General features: G+C 41.1%; 1 protein-coding gene across 1 annotated transcript in view; it reads left to right on the forward strand.

Annotated features, from left to right (window-relative positions):
- Nucleotides 1–20,205, forward strand: part of PIBF1 (progesterone immunomodulatory binding factor 1) — a gene marked incomplete at both ends in the record, with an annotated part of 236,318 nt that overhangs the window by 156,451 nt on the left and 59,662 nt on the right. Inside the window, 2 exons of the mRNA XM_080689517.1 lie at nt 11,582–11,712; nt 19,252–19,336. Coding sequence (XP_080545643.1) covers nt 11,582–11,712; nt 19,252–19,336 — 216 coding nt within the window. The remainder of the gene's footprint in view (nt 1–11,581; nt 11,713–19,251; nt 19,337–20,205) is intronic.

Here is a 20,205-nt window from a genome sequence, read left to right on the forward strand (position 1 = left end):
TTTGAATTGAGGCCTTTACTTCATTAATTGCATCCTTTATCTCTTTTTGGCTCTCTCTGAGTTCTTTTCGAAGCACCTCTATTATTTCTACAGTTATTTTCCTGATTTGATCTTCTAGAAATCTCTGATTTTCTGTTTTATCGGGTTCTGATGTTGTGGGGTTGTGGGCGGTATTCATTGCTCCAGTATTATTCCTCTTTCCCATGATTTCGGATGCTTGTGCCTTCTCTGGGTTCTTCCCTTGGGTCACTATGACTTCACTTAAGGTGTTCTGGATCTCGAGTCAGTAGTATCTCAGACCCCACTACTCCTTTACTGGGTTTTATCACAGAGTCTCCGACCCAGGGAGTCGATAGAGGCTGCTTTAAACTATGGGGGGTGCCAGGTTGCACGTTCTCCTATGGTGTGATATCTCTGCCACCACCACTCCCTCACTGAGTACAGTGAGGTACAGTACTGGGATCTCTCCTCTGTGGCCCGCAATTTGACTCACTGTTCTTGAGTACGCAGATGTAGCTGTACTGGATTCGGCGAATTCACTGCTGCTGCCGCCGCCGGTGGCAATATGGCGCCGCAGCCACGCCCTCGGCCATGAGGCTGGCGTATTTTTTCTTCTCTGGTTTTGATTTCCACTCTGAATCCCTGCAGCGTGTGCTGAGCTCAGCCACTGGGAGCTTTAAATGCTGTCTGCGCCGAAAGATCCTGCCTGGCTGTTCCGCAGCGGCTCACCTGGCTTGCTGTAGCCGTCCGATGAGTTCGCCGCTGCCGCCGGCAGTATGGCGCTGCTGCCGCGTCCTCGGGCGCGTGTGTCTCCTCTGTGGCCCTGAGCTCTGTTCTCAGTCCGCTTTCTCTCTGGAGCCTGGTGATTTTTTTGTTTTTCTGGTGATGGTGTTTTCTGGCTATGAAAGGCGCTGGTTTTGTGGTAATGGAGATTGGTTGTTAGCAGGGCTCTTAAGCCCCGCTTTTCTCGGTCGCCATCTTCCCGGAAGTCACTCCCAGACTTATACCAGACCTCTATTTTATTTGGAAACAGGGTCTCTTAAACCAGCCGAGGCTGGCTTCGAACCTTCAGGATCCTCCTGTCTCTGCCTCCCAAGCTCAGGGATTACAAACCTGCGCCACCACGCCCGGCTAGCAAATGGATTCTGAGGACTTCAGACAAAAAAGAATGGAAAGGAAAGGAAAGGGGATCCGTGATGCGTTTCCTGTGTGGGCAGTCTTGGCCACCTTTTGTCACTGTGCAGTTGGACAGTCTTTGCAGCTGGTTTCCTCTGCAAAGTCACTTCATCTAGAGAAAAATAGTAACTTAATGCCAGAACAAACTTATTTGTACTTTCAAGAAGTCTGGGCGACGTGGTTTTCTCTGTGTGTCTGTGTATATTTTATATGGTGCTTCACCTCTTATGCACTTAGCATTCTCATTGGCTCTGTGGCCATGTAGGATAGAACATGGCTAGATGTGAGTGGCTGATTAAGTTGGTGACCTGTGATAAGGTGTCATGCAGAAGATTTAAAGTGAACAGGCCACAGGGACGAATGAGATTCATAGGGATTGTGTAGCGTGATCAAACAGAACACTATACCACACGTGTTTGAACAAGTACACATTATTAACTATAGTCACTCTCTTGTTTTTGAGACGATGATATGGATTATATAAAAAGAAACATTCATTTTAATAATGATGAACCTGTATTCATCTTTCATATAAACGGCTAATTCGTGACCTGGACAAAACATTCGCTGTGGCTGTAGTGAGAAGTCTGTCTAACCTTGCCAAATGCTTAAACAAGAATTCTTTGTGATGGTTCATTCTGGAAAAACATCAATTATCATGAATCTACGACAATCTGTTAGAATTTGTTCTTTAAGCTTTTGTAGGTTCAAATACGAGGCCACCTGAGAGTGGTGATCAAATGTCAGCCACTGCTGAACTGGGGAAAACAATGACTTACTTGTAAATTACATTGTTTGCATGTCAAACAAATAAGGTAATTGTTTAATCTTTTTACTTAACTGGTTCTGCCTTGATTCTGCCTTGATAACCCCTAAGTGAGTATAATTTTTTATTTAAGAGCTATTTGTAAATCATTATGCAAATTCTTTCAACACAGCCCAATGAACAATTGAACCACCATACAAATGAACTATAGAGTTGAACAACTGAACCACTAAAAAATGAATTTCTGCTGGGCATGGTGGTTCATGCTTGTAAACCCAATTCTTTGAGGTTTTTTTTTGTTTGTTTTTTTTTTTTTTTTTTTTTTTTGGTGGTGCTGGGGGTGGAACCCAGAGGCTTTCTACCTCCGGGCTATACTCCCAGACCCATTTTATATTTTATTTGGAAACAGGGTCTCACTAAGTTGCTGAGAGCCTCAGTAAGTAGCTGAGGCTGGCTTCCAACCCATGCGATCCTGCTGTCTCAGCCTCCCAAGTGCGGGGATCACAAGCGTGCGCCACCACGCCCGGCATAAACCCAATTCTTTGGGAGGCTGAGACAGGAGGCTCACAGGTTCACAGCCAGACTTTGCAACTTAGTGAGGCCCTGTTTCAAAATAAAAAATAAAATAAAACAGGTAGGTCTGGGTCTGTAATTCAGAGGTAGAATGCCCCTGAGTTCAACCCCCAGCATCAAAAATTAATTACATAATCAAACTGAATTTTTCAGCTTTGAAAGAAAAAGAAATTTTTAACACTTGAACTAAAAAATTCTGTTCTTCACTTCTAATCTCTTATTCTTCCAGTTCTCCCAGACCTTTTATCCTGCTAAATCTGTACTTTGTTTGGCCTCCTTAGGAGTCACAGTCCCACAAATACTTTGTATTTTTCCAGTCAAGCTCCACCTGGTATCACTTTTTTTTCTCTCTAAACAGCCGTGGGCCTTATCAACCATCTGAGTGCCACAGTCACTAGCACTGTAGGTTGTTTTGTTGCCAGATTCACCCATCAGGCTTTTCTTGACAATTCCTACCTTTATAGCATGGTTTCTCCCAATCTGGTAGATACGCTATAAATAGTTATTGGAAGGAAGGAGAGAGAAAGAAAATTGTTGTTGTTGCTGCTGCTGCTGCTGCTGCTGCTGCTGCTGCTGCTGCTGCTGCTGCTGCTGCTGCTGCTGTTTTCGCATGTTGAAAAGTCTTATGGAAATCTGTTACTCTGGCCTCTTGGAAGCATTACAGATTCTTGTGGCCATCAACCTGGCCCTACTCTTGGCCAGGGTTGTGAATGTTCTCTTCTCGGTACTGCGCCTTTTGATCTACCTGTGCTGTAATATTATAGATATTCAGGAATCTTGTCTTTTTACTTACTGTTCTCCTGTAACCAGGTGGCCTTCTAGTCTTCTTCACTGATGTTTTTATCTTATATGTTCTTTCTTTCTCATGAGACTGAGGATGGAGCCCAGGAACATTCTACCTCTGTGCTATATCCCCAGCCCTTTTTTGGGGGGGTGGGAGAGAGATACCAAGGATTGAACCCAGAGGCATTCTACTTCCAAGCTCTACCCCTAGCCTGATTTTATTTCTGATTTGAAAACAGGCTCTCACTGGGATGCTGAGAGCCTCACTGTCACTGAGGCTGGCTTTGAACCTGTGAACCTGTGATCCTCCTCCTAAGTCCTGAGATTAAAAGTGTATACCACCATGCCCTTTTTTATTTCATTTATTATTTATTTATTTATTTTATTATTTTTATTCTTTTGTCTTAAAACTGGATCTCACTAGGTTCTGAGGCTGGTCTTGAACTCGTGATCCTCAGATGTCTCAGCTTCTCAAGTACTAGGATTCCAGGTGTGCACCTCCATGCCTGGCTGAAGTTTTCATCTTCTGATCCTTAAGTGTGAGGGTCCCTCACACGTCTGCCCTTTGCTCTTTTCTTGAACCTCAGCAGTGATTTTAAAACACTAATCAGTATAAAGATCACCCAAGGCTCTTAATTAAAATGTAGTTTCCTAGGTCTTGCTTCAGGCTCGTGATTCATTAGGTGTACAAAGGAGCCCAAGAACCTGATTTTTTTTCACCTGCAGGGCTAGGGATCCAACCAGGGGTCTGCACAAAACATGCAGGGCCACACTTTAAAGAAATAATGTTCTACAGTTCTGTCTGCTTGAGGCATCTCTTCTATACTGGTTATTTTTTATTTATTTATTTATTTATTTATTTATTTTTTGGTGGTACTGGGGTTCCTGGAAGCCCTTCTATCTCTGGGCTACACTCCCAGACCTATTTTTATATTTTTTTTATTTGGAAACAGGGTCTCCTAAGCCAGCGCACGCGGCTGGCTTCGAACCTGCGCGATCCTCCTGTCTCTGCCTCCCAAGCGCGGGGATTACAAGCGTGCGCCACCACGCCCGGCTATACTGGTTATTTTAATATCCTCCTCTCATGAATTTCTTCTTATCTAGCACATAGTTTAAGAATGCCAGTTGTGTCTGATGGCACACACTTATAATCCCAGTACTAGTACTTGAGAGGTTGAGGAAGGAGGATCGCAGATTCAAGGCCAGCCTTAGCAACTTAGTGAGGCTGTCGATAACTTATCAAGACCCTTTTTCCAAATAAAGTGATAAAAATAAAAGCAGGGTTATGGGTGCAGCTTGGAGGTAGAATGCCCCTAGTTTCAATTTTCAGCAACACACACACACACACACACACACACACACACACGAGTGTTATAACCATAAGGAAGGCTGATATTCAACTGCCATGCACTTGCTTCGAATTATTTAAAAAATAAGCTAGGCACGGCGGCACATACTTGTGATTCCTTGTAATTGGGAGGCTAAGACAGGAGGGTCACAAGTTCACAGCCAGCCTCAGCTACTTAGTGAGGCTCTTACAAAATAAAGAATAAAATAGGGCTAGGGCTGTGGCTCAGAGGTAAAATGCCCCTGAGTTCAATCCCCAGTACTACAAAAAAAGTTTTCCCAGGTATGGTCGTACATGCCTGTAATCCCAGTACTTGGGAGGCTGAGACAGGAGGATCACAGGTTTACAGCCAGCCTCGCCAATGTAGCAAGACCCTGTTTCAAAACAAAAAATAAATAAAAGGGCTTGGGGAGCCGGGCGTGGTGGCGCACGCTTGTAATCCCCGCTCTTGGGAGGCTGAGACAGGAGGATCGCACAGGTTCCAAGCCAGCCTCAGCTACTTAGTGAGGCTCTCAGCAACTTAGTGAGACCCTGTTTCCAAAATAAAATATAAATGGGTCTGGGAGTATAGCCCGGAGGTAGAAAGCCTCTGGTTTCCACCCCCAGTACCACCAAATAAAAAAAAATTTTAAAAAGGGCTTGGGGTATAACTTGAAGAGAGAATGTCCCTGGTTTCAATCCTCAATACTGCAAAAAATACAATTTAAATTTTAAAAAATTTGCAAAAATGTTGATAAATAGGTGCTCCCCAAAGTCTCCAAATACCATTCAACCGCCACTCTCCTCCCTGTGCTGGCCCCTCTCCTGATGCCTCCTGAACCTTCTCCCTTCCTGTAGTCCAGCAATCAGGATGTCATATCTGGTAAAACAGAGTTTCTCTCAAGGACGTTTTTTATTTTTTGTTTTCTGGGGGGGCTTTTTTGGTGGTACTGGGGGTAAAACACAGGGGTTTTCTACCTCTGGGATATGTCTCACTAAGTTGCTGAGAGCCTCACTAAGCAGCTGAGGCTGGCTTCGAACCTGTGCGATCCTCCTGTCTCAGCCTCCCAAGCACCACCGCGCCTGGCTTCAAGGACGTGTTTTTGAGGGGCAGTGTTGTAGATTGAATTCAGGGGCATGCTACCACTGTGCTACATCCCCAGCCATGTTTTATATTTTATTTTGAGGCAGGTTCTCACTAAGTTACCCAGGCTGGTCTTGAATTTGTGGTCCTCCTGCTTCAACCTCCTAAGTAGTTAGAACTCTAGGCATGTGCCACTGGGCCCGGCTCACCAGGATCTTGGTGGGTTGAGCTGTACTAGCCAAGTCTTACTAAAGATGATGATGCCATTAACCATATGGGAACATAAGAGAAGGAATCGATTTACTTGGTGAGGATGGAGATGGGCGTGGTGGCGCTCACTTATAATCCCAGGACTTGGGAGGTTGAGACAGGAGGATTGCAGGTTCACTGCCAGCCTCAGCTACTTGGTGAGGGCCTCCACAACTTAGCGGGACTCTGTTTCAAAATAAGGAACAAAATAGGGTTGGGGATGTAGCTCAGAGGTAGAATGCCCTTGGATTCAATACCCAGTGCCATTCATAAATAAATAAATAAATAAATAGGATGGTAAAGTCGGGATGTAAAATCATTTACCTACGAAAGTAATTGGGTTGAGTGGCCTGTAGCAAATCCAAAATTATTGGAGCTGTATTCTCCAAATCTGGCTGAATATCAGAGTCAAGGCTCGACCCCCAGGAATTCTCATTTAATTTGAACGGGGGTAGACTCAGAACTCTTTTTTTTTTTTTTTTTTTTTTACATTTTCCCAAATGATTAAGAACACAAAGAAATAATACCCAAATATCGCCTCATACTATGCATCAAGTAGGCATTCTACGTTGATAGCATTATCGGAAAGAAAAGCAGGGTGTGGGGATGGTTCCGGATAATCTACCTCTACTCTTACACCATCATTGCATATGTCTTGTTGGTTTTGTGGTGGTGGTGGTGGTGGTGGTGGTGATCCTGGGGGATTCACGGGGGTGTGTTTACTGGGGATGGACCCCTGAGGAGCTGCACCTCTAAGCTACACTACCCAGTTCTTTTTTGAGGGTTTAGTTGTTGTTATTGTTGTTGCTGTTGCTGTTGTTTTTTAGTTTGAAACAGGGTCTCACTTAAGTTGCTGAGACTGGCCTAGAACCTATAATCCTCCTGTCTCATCCTCCCAAGTACTAGGATTACAGGTATATATTACGGTACCCAACTTATATGTTTTTTTACATAGAAATCAAATCAATGTTAAATTCCATTTAAGAGAATGCTTTTTGTCCTGGCAAGAAAGAGCGCATTTTCAGGAGTTTCTGAGAAAGCAAACTCCATACGAAAACAATTCCATGTTTAGTAAAATGTACGACAAAATGTAGTCACTTTTACATGTTTTTAAATTCTAAGAGAAGGCCGGGCGTGGTGGCGCATGCTTGTAATCCCCGTTCTCGGGAGGATAAGACAGGAGGATTGCATGGGTTCGAAGCCAGCCTCAGCAACCCAGTGAGACCCTGTTTCCAAATAAAATAGAAAATAGGTCTGGGAGTATAGCCCGGAGGTAGAAAGTCTCTGGGTTCCACCCCCAGTACCACCAAATAAAAAGAAAAAAAAATTCTAAGAGAAGAGAAAAAAAGATTTTAGGTTATCATCTGAGCATAATATAAATTAGTATTTGAATCAAAATGTATAATTATGTTTTAATCAGGTGCTGCTTTTCTCTGAGTCATATGTATAAGTTATTGAAACAAAGGAGGAATAATAATTCTATAAAATGTTGTGTCATGGGTTTACTCTTGAGTCATTTATTACGTCTGTGATTCCTGAGTCACTAATTACTAAGGCTTTCCTCTAAGGAAACAATTACAACAATAGGCAAAGCGAGTGATTGCAAAAAATTTTTTAATAGTTACTGTACTTACAGAAAGACTTCGTAAAACCATATTGGAGGAACTGGATAAAATTCTGTTCGATTCCATTTATTTCAAACAGAAATTATCATCACTTTTTTATTGAGAGACTTTATTTTTCTTGGGTAATGAACATGAATTAGAAGAGGTGAGGCTCCGTGGCAGATCTCTTACCTAGTGTGTACAGGACCCACAGAAGATCCTCAGCCCCGCAGAAAGGAGAGAGGGCATCGACAATTTAAAGGCTGGAAACAAGTCTATAAAGAAACATCTTCTTATAACTGACATCTCGAAGACAGCCTCAGCAACTGAGTGAGGCCCTGGTTCAAAATTTTAAAAAAAGGGGCAGGAGGTGTGACTTAGAAGTAGAACACCCTGGGTTCAATCCCCAGTACCAAAAGAAAGAAAAACTCGAAAATACTGTATTATTGCCGGGCGTGGTGGCGCACGCTTGTAATCCCCGCGCTTGGGAGGCAGAGACAGGAGGATCGCGCAGGTTCGAAGCCAGGTGCGCGCGCTGGCTTAGGAGACCCTGTTTCCAAATAAAAATGTAAAAATAGGTCTGGGAGTGTAGCCCGGAGGTAGAAGGGCTTCCAGGAACCCCAGTACCACCAAAAAGGAAAAAAAAGAAAGAAAGAAAATACTGTATTAGTTTTTGTTAACCAGAATGAAGACGTCCCAGCTTGTTTATCAGATACCTTGAAGGTAAAACGTTTAGCTCTTAATTTTCTTTATAATATGAAAGCCAAACATACACAATCGCTATCATGAAAAAGCTGAACTCAACTGTATAAGACTGGCTACTCTTATGAGATATTTGGGCACGTGAAGCTAGCCTTGATAAGTTTCAAACCCCTCATTCCAGACCACGGTTGAGTCCGGCTCTTACACGCTCAGTCCTTCCTGCCGCCCTTGCCCCCCACCCCACCCTCGAGCTCACCCGGCCTCCTCTGCACTTTGAAACATAAAGCTGCTTGTCAGTTCAGTTTATTCAGTGAGGGTCAGTTCTGTGAAAACAAAGTCAAGGCAATTGTTTGATTTAATTGACTAGAGAAACTGGTTGTACAGGTTACTAGAACTTAGTTCTGCTGCATACTTGAATGTTCATAAAGTAACTTAGAATAATAAGATTCCAGTGACATTGTAATAGATTTTAAAGAATGATTACCAAAGCAAGAAGAGAGTACACTAAAACTCAAGCTACAGAAAATCTTTGTGGCATTTTCTTTTTTCTTTTTTTATGGCTCTGCTTTTACTCTAATGAATTGGGTTTAAAAAAGATAAATCTTTCTTTCACTATCCATTTCCTTTTCTTTAGGAAATTCTTTTCTGGACTCTAGCTAATATAACCGTAAGAAAATTTGCACATTTTTCTAATGTAATCTAATTTTTCTAAGTATTTTTCTAATGTAATCTAGATGAGGAATTTTAATACTGTAATAAAATAGCCCCTTCTCACTCACTATAAGTAGATGTTCTGCTAGGCTCCTTTGGCCTCACTTCTCTTTACCCACCTGGACCTCGTGGTTTTCGGGTTAAGGATGCTCTCACTGCTGCCTTAGTTAGGAATGCTAGTTTTTCTTTGTAATAAAATAAATCCTTTTTCCCCCTCACTCTCATAACAGATGTCCAGCAGTTTTGTCGTGACTGCTGCTTGTCGTATTCAGTATGAGAACTTTATACTCATATGCTAAGAGCATTCAATCCCTTGTCAGTGTGTATTCTATTCTGAAAAAAATCTAGCAAAGAAAATAATCTATTATACAAGGAAGGCTTGTTACTACATTACTTGTGCCAGTGAGAAATTCATAATATATATATATATATTACTCTAAGAAGAAGAATAAAACTATGATACATTTGCTTGCTAGAGAGCCTTGTAACCACTAAAAATATAAATTCAAGTCCTCTACCAGCCTGCAAAAGTTATTCTAAGATAAGGCTATATGGGAAAGCATAATATAAAATTGTACACTTGCAAGGAATAATCTGAAAAAGAAATTAAGAGAACAGTTGTACCCAGCTGTGATGGCACACGCCTGTGATCATAGTACTTGGGAGGCTGAGACCAGATGATCACAGATCAGCAATTCAGTGAGGCCCCAGCAAGTTAATGTGACTATTTCGGAACACAAGGGCTGGAGTAGCTTGGAGGTAGAATGCTTCTGAATTTAATCCCCAGTAATCCCCCCCCCCAAGAAAAATAAAACAAAGAAAGAAACAAAAGAGTAATATTTACAATAGCATCAGAGTGAAATACTCAGGAGCAAATTTAACCAAACAGGCAAAACACATCCCATTTACATGGATTGGAACACTTCATATTGTTATGACAGTACTAACCAAAACAATCTATAGATTAAGTGTAAACCCTATCAGAACCTCAATGGAGTTTTTTACAGAAATAGAAAAATTAATCCTAAAGCCAGGCATAGAGGCACACGCTTGTAATCTTAGTACTCAGGAGGCTGAGGCAGGAGAATTGCAGGTTTCAACCTAGCAAAGTTCTGTTTCCAAATAAGAAATAAAAATTGGTCTGGGAGTGTAGTGCAGGGGTAGAATGCCTCTGGGATTCATTCTCAGTACCACACACACAAAAAAAGATAAATTGCTTTCAATTTTTTTTATGGAATTTTAGGGAACCTCCAGTGTCCAAAACAATCTTCAATAGGTAAAACAAAGTTGAAGTATTCATAATGGATTCAGATACATAAATACAATATGTGTGTGTGTGTGTATGTGTGTATTTATATGCATGTATATATTTTTGTGGGGGTAGGTACTATGGAAACCCAGGAGCAATCTACCTCCTATCTACACCCCCAGCTATTTTATTTTTATTTGGAAACAGAGTCTCACTACTTGCTAAGACTGTCCTTGAACCTATGATTCTCCTGTGTCAGCTCCCCAAGTACTGGGATTTCAGGTGTGCACCACCATGCCCTAGCTGCCATAAATTATATATATTTAAAAGCAGAAGTAAAGAACTAAAAAAATTCTAAATTATAATGTGATATATATATATATATATATATTTTTTTTTTTTTTTTTTTTTTTGTGGTGGTGGTGGTATAGGCGTGGAACCCAGGGGCTTTCTACATCCGGGCTGCACTCCCAGACCTATTTTATATTTTATTTGGAAACAGGGTCTCATTAAGTAACTGAGAGCCTCTCTAAGTAGCTGAGGCTGGCTTTGGACCTGTGCGATCCTCCTGTCTCAGCCTCCCAAGCGCGGGGATGACAAGCGTGCGCTACCACACCTGGCTGTGATTAGACATTTTTAGTAGAAATGAAGCTCAAGAAAAGATGTTCCTTTTTAACTACAAGGTTTTTTTTTTTTGGTTTTTTTTTTTTCTGTTTTTTTTTTTTTTTTTTTTTTTTTTTTGGTGGTACTGGGGATGGAACCCAGAGGCTTTCTACCTCCGAGCTATACTCCCAGACCTATTTTATATTTTATTTGGAAACAGGGTCTCACTACGTTGCTGAGAGCCTCACTAAGTAGCTGAGGCTGGCTTTGAACCTGTGCGATCCTCCTGTCTCAGCCTCCCAAGCGCGGGGATTACAAGCGTGCGCCACCACGCCCGGCTGAGGTTTTTGTTTAAAGAAGATATATTTTATGTCACATAGCTTCTTGGATGAAGCAAGAGTAAGACCACGTAGGTGAGCCATTCCCAAAATTGTTATTTTTAAATTTGTCTTTACTGTTTCTCGTCATTTGTTATCATTATCATTATTGAAAATAGCACTAATCATTTTTAAAGCATTCAGATTTGCACAGGAGGAGCTTTGCAGAATAATTCACTTTAAATGGTTTGTTATATGAGAGGCTGGGAGGGCCGCGCAGTGGTAGAGCACAGGTGCTCAGCCTGCAGGAGGCCCTGTGTTCATTCTCTAGCGCCAAAGAAAGGGGGGAGGGTCGGTATACCATATTTGTGCAAGTTATTTTAAATAATTTTAGCTTATCAGAATTTTTTAAAGTTTAATGAAATCTGTTTCTTCAGCTTGACAGAGCCAACTCGCTGTTAAACCAGGCTCAACAACCTTACAGATACCTCATTGAGTCAGTGCGTCAGAGAGATTCTAAAATTGATGCTTTGACGAAGTGTATAGCACAACTTGAGAAAGATGTCAGGTAAGCCATCTCCAAGCATTTTACTTAAATAGTTTATGGTAAACCAGGCATGGTTATACACACCCGTAATCCCAGTACTTGGGAGGCTAAGAGAGAAGGATCACAGGTCTGAGGCCCGCCTCACCAACTTAGTGAAGCCCTGTTTCAAAATAAAAAACAGGGCTGGAGGTTTAGCTCAGAGGTGGAATGCCCTTGGGTTCAATCCCCAGTATCACAGAGTAAAAATCAATAAAAAATAATGCAAATGCTTCCATGGATGAATTTGTATTGTCAGTTGTGAAAAATATGAAATGATGAAGGTGGTCTTAAATGAAGATTCAAGTCCTCTTAGAGACTACATCCTATCATGTGCTCAGACTCCACCCTAAAACACTCCCACAGGAGGGGACACAGCCGTTAACCCATTCTTGTCCTCCTGGAATTCTTCAGCGGGAAATAGGTTCGCCGAAAGGACTCTAGCCAAGTGGGGCTTGTGGAGTTAAATGACTTTTTAAGTGGCCATAGTGGAGCCAGGCATGGTGGCGCACACTTGCAATCCCAGTACTTGGGAGGCTGAGACAGGAGGATCACAGGCTCGCAGCCAGTCTCAGCTACTTAGTGAGGCGTTCCACCACTTGGTGGGACCCTGTTTCAAAATAAAGAATAAAAACTAGGGCCAGGCGTGGTGGCGCACGCTTGTAATCCCTTGTACTTGAGAAGCTGGGACCGGAGGATCACAAGTTCACGATCAACCACGGCTACTTACTGAGGCCCTTTGCAACTCAGTGAGACCTGTTTCAAAATTAAAAATAAAAAATAAAGCTGGGGATGTAGCTCGGAGGTAGAATGCCCCTGGGTTCAGTTCCTAGTTACCACACACACAAAAAAAAAAAGTGGACGTAGTTTACACATTGACTTGGATTCATGCTGACTTTGCCAATAAATTTTTAGGATTTTTTTCCACTGATCCTTTACATCCAGTAACCCTTGAATTACCTCAGTGTAAATAAATACTTTTTTCACTTTCTTAATTTGAAATTGTTTGAAAGACTTGTTCCATTCATGAGTTATTTTAGAAGTGGAAATAAAAGAACGGTGCTATAAATTACAAAATTGGTTTTAACTCATGAATGGTTAATTGGTTTAGTAGTTAATTTTTTTTTTTTTTCAGGTCTGGGGATGGAACCCAGAGGCATTCTACCTCCGAGCTACACCCCCTGCCCTATTTTTTATTCTTTATTTTGAAACAGGGTCTCACTGAGTTGTGTAGGGCCTCATTAAGTAGCTGAGACTGTCTGCGAACTGCGATCCTCCAGTCTCAGCCTCCCCAGTGCTGGGATTACAAGCGTGCACCACCACGTCCAGCTTGTTTAATTATTATAATCGTTAAAATTTTTATAGATAAATTACTAACCCATCATATATGAAGGTAACTGCAAAAAGAAAGAGAGGCAGAAAAATTAGGTGAGACTGGAAATTGTTAAATTAAGAAATTGGAAAACAAGACAGGCATGGTGGCACAGCACATACTAGGGAGGCTGAGACAGGAGCATCGCAGCTCCTTGGCCAGCCTCAGCTACTTAGTGAGGCCCTTCACAACATAGTGAGACCCTGTTTCAAAATAAACAATAAAAAATAGGACTGGGGGTGTAGCTTGGAGGTAGAAGACCCCTGGGTTCAATCCCCAGTACTACAAAAAAAGAAAAAAAGGAATTGGAAAACAATAAGGAGAAAATATAGTTATTAAATCCAGGTTCACTAAGGTATACAACTAAAAAAATAATTGAACTATTGGTAATTAATAATAAAGTATGAATGTTCTTTATGATGGCTCATAATAATTTTTATCTTTTTTTTTCCATCCCACCAAAATAATTGGTCTAGAACCTTACTCCTGGCCTTCATTATTTTTGATGATGTAATATTTTTAAATCATATTTATGCTTTAAACAACAAAATAAGCCATTTGTGGTTGTGCAAGACTATAATCCCTCTCAGCAACCTAGCAAAACCCTGTTTCAAAACAAAAAATAAAAGGGCTGGGGAAAAAGCTTGGATGGAATGCCCCTGAGTTTAATCCTCAGTACCACAACCACACACAAAAGGTAATAATGATTTATTAGTTAACTATTATATAAGTACTATTGAGGTCAATAGAAATTTTCTCTTTCAACATCCATTGGGCTCTTCACTATCAGAGAAATTAAGAAAGGAAATTTGAAACTTTTTATAACATTCTTATTTTATCTTTATAGTCATTAAGAAGAGGCTAGTAAACTTATCCCTTCCCCTGGAAAGGTTACCTTTTTTACAGTTACCTTTAAATAAGTTTATTTGAATATTTATTAAGAATGAAGGTTGTTGCCAGGCATTGTGGAGCATGCTTGTAATCCCAGCTCTTGGGAGGCTGAGAGAGGAGGATCAGGCAGGTTCGAACCCAGCCTCAGCTACTTAGTGAGGCTCTCATCAGCTTAGTGTTTCAAAATAAAATGTAAAATAGGTCTAGGATTGTAGCCCAGAGGTGGATAGCCCCTGAATTCCGTTCCCAGTACCACACACAAAAAAAAAAATGAAGATTGTTAAAAAGTTTTAATAGAAAAATCATAGCTAGATATAAGATAATTTTATAAACATGAACAAATTAAGCTCTAGAGAAATTAATCAACTTGTGCTCTAAAAAACATAGCTTTTTGGTAGAGTCAGAATTTAAGTCCTATCTTTAACCTTTCTGATTCTATATTCTTAACCATTATGTTATACTGCCTCCCTATGTTCTATTCTGAATAATAGGTAATTTTTATTTATTTTTGTGTGTGTGGTACTGAGGGTGGAACTCAGAGGCTTTCTACCTCCGAGCTACACTCCCAGACCCATTTTATATTTGATTTGGAAACAGGGTCTCACTAAGTTGCTGAGAGCCTCACTAAGTAGCTGAGGCTGGCTTCGAACCTGTGCGATCCTCCTGTCTCAGCCTCCCAAGCGCAGGGATTGCAAGCGTGCGCCACCACGCCCGGCTATAATAGGTAATTTTTAATTAACTAATGTAACTTAAAAAAAGAAGGAAGAGTGTAGAATACTAGATAAAAGTATGACTTTGTAAACTTGGCATGGTGGCACATGCCTGTAATACTAGCACTTGGGAGGCCAAGATAGGATCACGGGTTCAAGACCAGCCCAACAAGTGAGCAAGACCCTTTTTCAAAACAAAAAAAAATTTTTTAAAGGCTGAAGGTGTAGTTTTATAGGTACCATCCCCTGGATTCAGCTCCCAGTATCAATCAATAAATAAATTCTTTAAAAAGCTAAATACTTTTATATTTTCTTTAGAAATTTTAACAATACCACTGCACCAAACTCAACCCTTGCAAATTTAGCAATTGATACAATATATTCAGTTTCTAGAAGGGCAAGACCTAATGTGCACGGAAGTAAAATCACTACAAATGTATTAAAAGCTAACATTTGCAAGGGCACTGCTTAAATTCCCCTATCTTTAAGGTAATAATCCACTCTGAACGTAGGACCATTAACCCTCCTCTGCCAAGCCACAGGAGACAGGCTGGCACTCCAGAACTTCATCAGAACTGCAGGAAGTGGAGAAGTAGAAAACGAAGCATCAGTTTTCTTGCCCTGTTGTCAGTGCTCAATTTATTCTTAACTCTCATTTAAAGAAGAAAAGAGTACATTGTCAGCTTCCTTCAAGGCTGAGCCAGAGTAGATTGATCCAGGAAGTAAAGCTACACTCTATCAGGAATATGTTTTCATACAGCAGGTGAAACAGCCATAAACATGAATCTCTAAGTAATAATTAACAGTGCATTGAACAATTATGGCTGCAATATACCATTCAAGATAGATGTGCTTATAAGGAGATTTTTCTGGTAGTTGCTTTATGAGTCACACATAGAAGCTTTGTATTTTTAAAGGTAAGTGTCCAGTTATGAATATGTCTTACAGAGACTAGACTTCTGTTGAGTAATTAAATACATACTAGCAGAACAATAAATAAAATATCATCATTCATTGTAGAGATATGTTAAAAGGCGTCCCCCCCCCTTCTGGTGTGAGTATAACAAAGGCTAAAACTTTGAATATTCATACCCAGAAATCACAGAAATGTTGTTCGGGGAGTCCATCTTCTATATGCCTTTCAGATACAACACAGTTGTTCTGTAAGCCAATTTGTCCACCCATCTTTTATTCCATAATATATGGTGGGTTTTGCTATTCCTTTTGTGATACTGGGAATTGAACCCAGGGCCATTCTACCCCCAAGCTACACCTGAGACCCTTTTCTTGTATATTTTATTTTTGTTTGAAACAGGTTCTCACTAAGTTGCTGAGAATCTCGCCAAGTGGCTGAGGCTGTCCTCGAACCTGCCATCCACTTGTCTAAACCTCCCCGTCAGTAGGATTACAGGTGTGCGCCACCACACCCAGATGTTTTTGCTTTTTGGAAAATATTTATTCTTGAAAAGTTAAACACTACATGTAAAGCATTTCTAAAGAATTATCCAGTCAGAATCCTTTAATTACGACAACATTCCATTCCCCTTACACTACATTTGATTTAATAGGCCTGTCGGTATTTGAGAAGGAATCGCGTGCACGCTCGCTACGTGTGAGCATACGTTTCCACATCGTCTTGTATGTGCATTTATATGAACCGAAATACTTAAAAGTCTTTGGGAATCCTAAACTTGTTCGCTAGATTTTGCTTGAATTTTGAAGAATATCTTATTTTCAAAGTCATTGCAGTTAAAGATAGATTAGAACTGTAGAGTTACCGAGACACTGGACACTTCCCGTGCTGCGGGGACTGTGGTTCTACTTATACCATTGTGTTCTTTTCAACGAGTCGGCTCAGCAGGATCTCTGGCGCCTTACTCCGAAAGCCAGTTTGTTTTTCTGCTCAGCTGCTTACCTTTATTGGCATTTAATTACTGTTTTCCTGTGATGCCTGTTTTTCATCTGAATTAGTAATACTGTGTAGCATTTATGTAGAGTTTTATGTGTTCGACGCTTTCTGTAATCACTCATTAGATAATTCACATATGCCTTTGACATACATGAGTGTTTTCTACTTTTACAGATGTAAAAACTAAGGTTCAGTGGAGTGGGGTGTGTTGTGCTTTGCACCACACGGCTGAGTCCATGGCCCAGTTAGAAGAAGACATCAGAATTGCATCCAGTCTTTCTCCTGGAGGACGGGCTCTGCTGCCTCCTCAGGATGCTCTCAGTTGCTAGGAAGCAGTACATGCACTTTTCCCTCCCAAATCCTTGGGATTACCAGTTCTTTAAAAATACATGCCACAATTCCTTGAATTTAAAAAACAGCTTTTGCCTAATAGTTTAAAAATTGATGGCTTGAGGGGTTTTGGTGGTGGTTGTTGGTGGTGGTGGTGTGTGTGTGTGAGAGAGAGAGGGGAGGGGAGGGAGAGAGAGAGAGAGAAGGAGAAAGAGAGAGAGAAGAGATGAGATGAGATACTGGGGATTGTTGAACAACTCAGGAGCATTCTACCTCTGAGCTAAACTCCCAGCTCTATTTTACTTTTTAGTTTAAAACAGGGTCTCACTAAGTCACAGGGGCCCCTCTAAGTTGCTGAAGCTATCCTCCAACCTGTGCTCTCCTATTTCAACCTCCCAAGTACTAGGTTTACTGAGACCCTGTTTCAAACAACAACAAAAACGTGTGTGTGTGTATATATATATATATATACACACACACACACACATACACAAACATATATATATATATATATATATTTCTTTTTGTGGTACTAGGGATGGAACCCTTCTACCTCCAGGCTACACTCCCAGACCTATTTTATATTATATTTAGAAACAGGGTCTCTTAAGCCAGAGAGGCTGGCTTCAAACCTGCACGATCCTCCTGTCTCTGCCTCCCAAGTGCAAGGATTACAAGCGTGCGCCACCACACCCCGAACAAAAAATTATTTAAAAAATTAAAGAAGCCGGGCGTGGTGGCGCACGCTTGTAATGCTAGCATTTGAGAGGCTGAGACAAAAGGATCACGGTTCATGGACAGCCTCAGCTACTTAGTGAGGCCCTTTGCAATTCAGTGAGACCCTGTTTTTAAATAAAGAATAAAAAAAATAGGGCTGGGGCATAGCTTAGAGGTAGAATGCCCCCTGGGTTCCATCCCCAGTACCACAAAAAAAAAAAAAAAAAAAAAAAAATTAACGAGCTGGAAATAAAGCTCAGAGGTATAATTCCCTGGGTTCAAATCCCCAGTGCCATGTGCCATACACAAAAAGAAACCTAATTTGGAGACAAAAACTATTTTCCCAGGTTTACCACAGACTGATTCATTTGCCTACTCAGTTATATACCTAGTGATTTAGTATGTGGTAAAGTATAAAATGCTATTTACAGTTTTACATATAAATATTTTAATTTGACTTCCAGTATCTTGTGGTGGGTTTTTTTCTTGTTGTTCTTTTGTTTTGTTTTTGAGGTAAATGGGGATGGAACCCGGGGCCATCCTACCTCCGAGCTACACCCTCAGCCCTATTTTTCATTTTTAATTGATTTTTTTTTTTCGGATCTGGGGATGGAACCCCAAGCATTCGACGTCCGAGCTACACCCCCTTCCCTATTTTTTATTCTTTATTTTGAAACCGGGTCTCACTGAGTTGCAGAGGGCCTCACTAAGTAGCTGAGGCTGTCTGCAAACCACAATCATCCAGTCTCAGCCTCCCGAATGCTGGGATTACAGGCGTGCGCCACCACACCCGGCTATTCGTTTTTTTATTTTGAAATAGGGTCTCACTGAGTTGTAGAGGGCCTCACTGAGTAGCTGAAGCTGTCCACAAACCTGCAATCCCCCTGTCTCAGCCTCCCAAGTCCTGGGATCACAAGCATGCACCACTACACCCAGCTCTTGTGTGTTAATATTTTGCCCATATGTATTTTCTTCAGCCTTTTATATAGGCCCATTCTCTTTTTATATTTCAGAAATAGACAACTTTAAAACACTGATTTAATTCCACAGGATACAGGAAAGCGTTCTTAGTATTTCAGTTGCACTGTCAAATGATTATTAAAAGAGAAGGGGAAGCCAAGCGTGGTAGCACACGCCTAGGGAGGCCAGAGCAGGAGGACCACAAGCTTAAGGCCAGCCTGCGCACCTTCACAAGACCCTGGGTCAGAGTTAAAAACAGAAAGGGCTAGGGATGGGATTTAGTGTTAGTATATCCCTGGTTCAGTCCCTAGTGCCAAAAAAAGGGGAGACTTCTAACAAAACAACTAGGCCAGTCATTAAACATTAAAATGGAGCTGGGTATGGTGGCACATGCTTGTAATCCCAGTACTTGAGAGGCTGAGACAGGAGGATTTCTGGGTGTAGCTTGGAGGTAGAATGCCCCTGGGTTCCACCCCCAGTACTGCAAAAAAAATAAAAATTAAAATGGTTTGTTATTTTTATATGCTAGAAATTTATTTTGTCTTTAATTCAGACCATCATATTTATGTTTACTCTTTTATTACTATTAACTAAATGTATACTAACATAATTGCTTTTTGAACTTTTTTTTTCAGCAATTTAAATAAAGAAAAGTCAGCTTTACTACAGTTGAAAAATCAAATGGCATTGGATTTAGAACAACTTTTAAATCATCGTGAGGTATTTTTTCATTTTTCTATAATTTCTGCCATTTCAGGCAGTTTCTAAATTCATACTGAGTTAAGAATATTGGTTTTTAATAGGCCACATTCATTAGTGACTTACGTTTGCATCTCACTGTGATCTGGTCCTCTTTATATAACTTGTGACATACTTTATTCTCAGAGTTAATTCTCATTTCTGAAATGCCCATTCTTAGCCAGGCATGGTGGCGCACCCTTGTAATCCCCGCGCTTGGGAGACTGAGACAGGAGAATCACACAGGTTCAAAGCCAGCCTCAGCTACTTAGTGAGGCTCTCAGCAACTTAGTGAGACCCTGTTTCCAAATAAAGTATGAAATGCCCATTCGTTTTTTGTTTTTTTTTTTTGGAAGATTTAAAGAAGTTTATTAGAAAGATAGAAATACAGAAAATAGAAATACAGCCCCATGCCAAAAGGCATGGGGGTGACTCGAAATGAATACACCCTGAAATGCCCATTCTTGCTGACCAGCATGGATTTGTTCATATCTCTCTCACTGAACTTCCACATTATTTAATCATCTGTTTTATCTCTTTCTGCAGAGACAGTAACTTCACTTAGTGTGCCTCTGTGCTGTGCATCAGTGTGTGCCGAGCCCAGCATCCTGAGGTTCAGAGTGATATGAACACACGTGCCCTCAGCACTTGGTGTGTGGCCCTCAGATCTCAGCCCCCTCCCCCATGCATGTTATTAAGGGTGGTGTTAATAATTTTGTATAAGCCGGGCGTGGTGGCACAGGCTTGTAATCCCCACGCTTGGAAGGCTGAGACAGGAGGATCACGCAGGTTCGAAGCCAGCCTCAGCTACTTAGTGAGGCTCTCAGCAACTTAGTGAGACCCCGTTTCCA

This window comes from Muscardinus avellanarius (assembly GCF_963383645.1).
Source record: "Muscardinus avellanarius genome assembly, chromosome: 2".
Classification (NCBI taxonomy): domain Eukaryota; kingdom Metazoa; phylum Chordata; class Mammalia; order Rodentia; family Gliridae; genus Muscardinus; species Muscardinus avellanarius.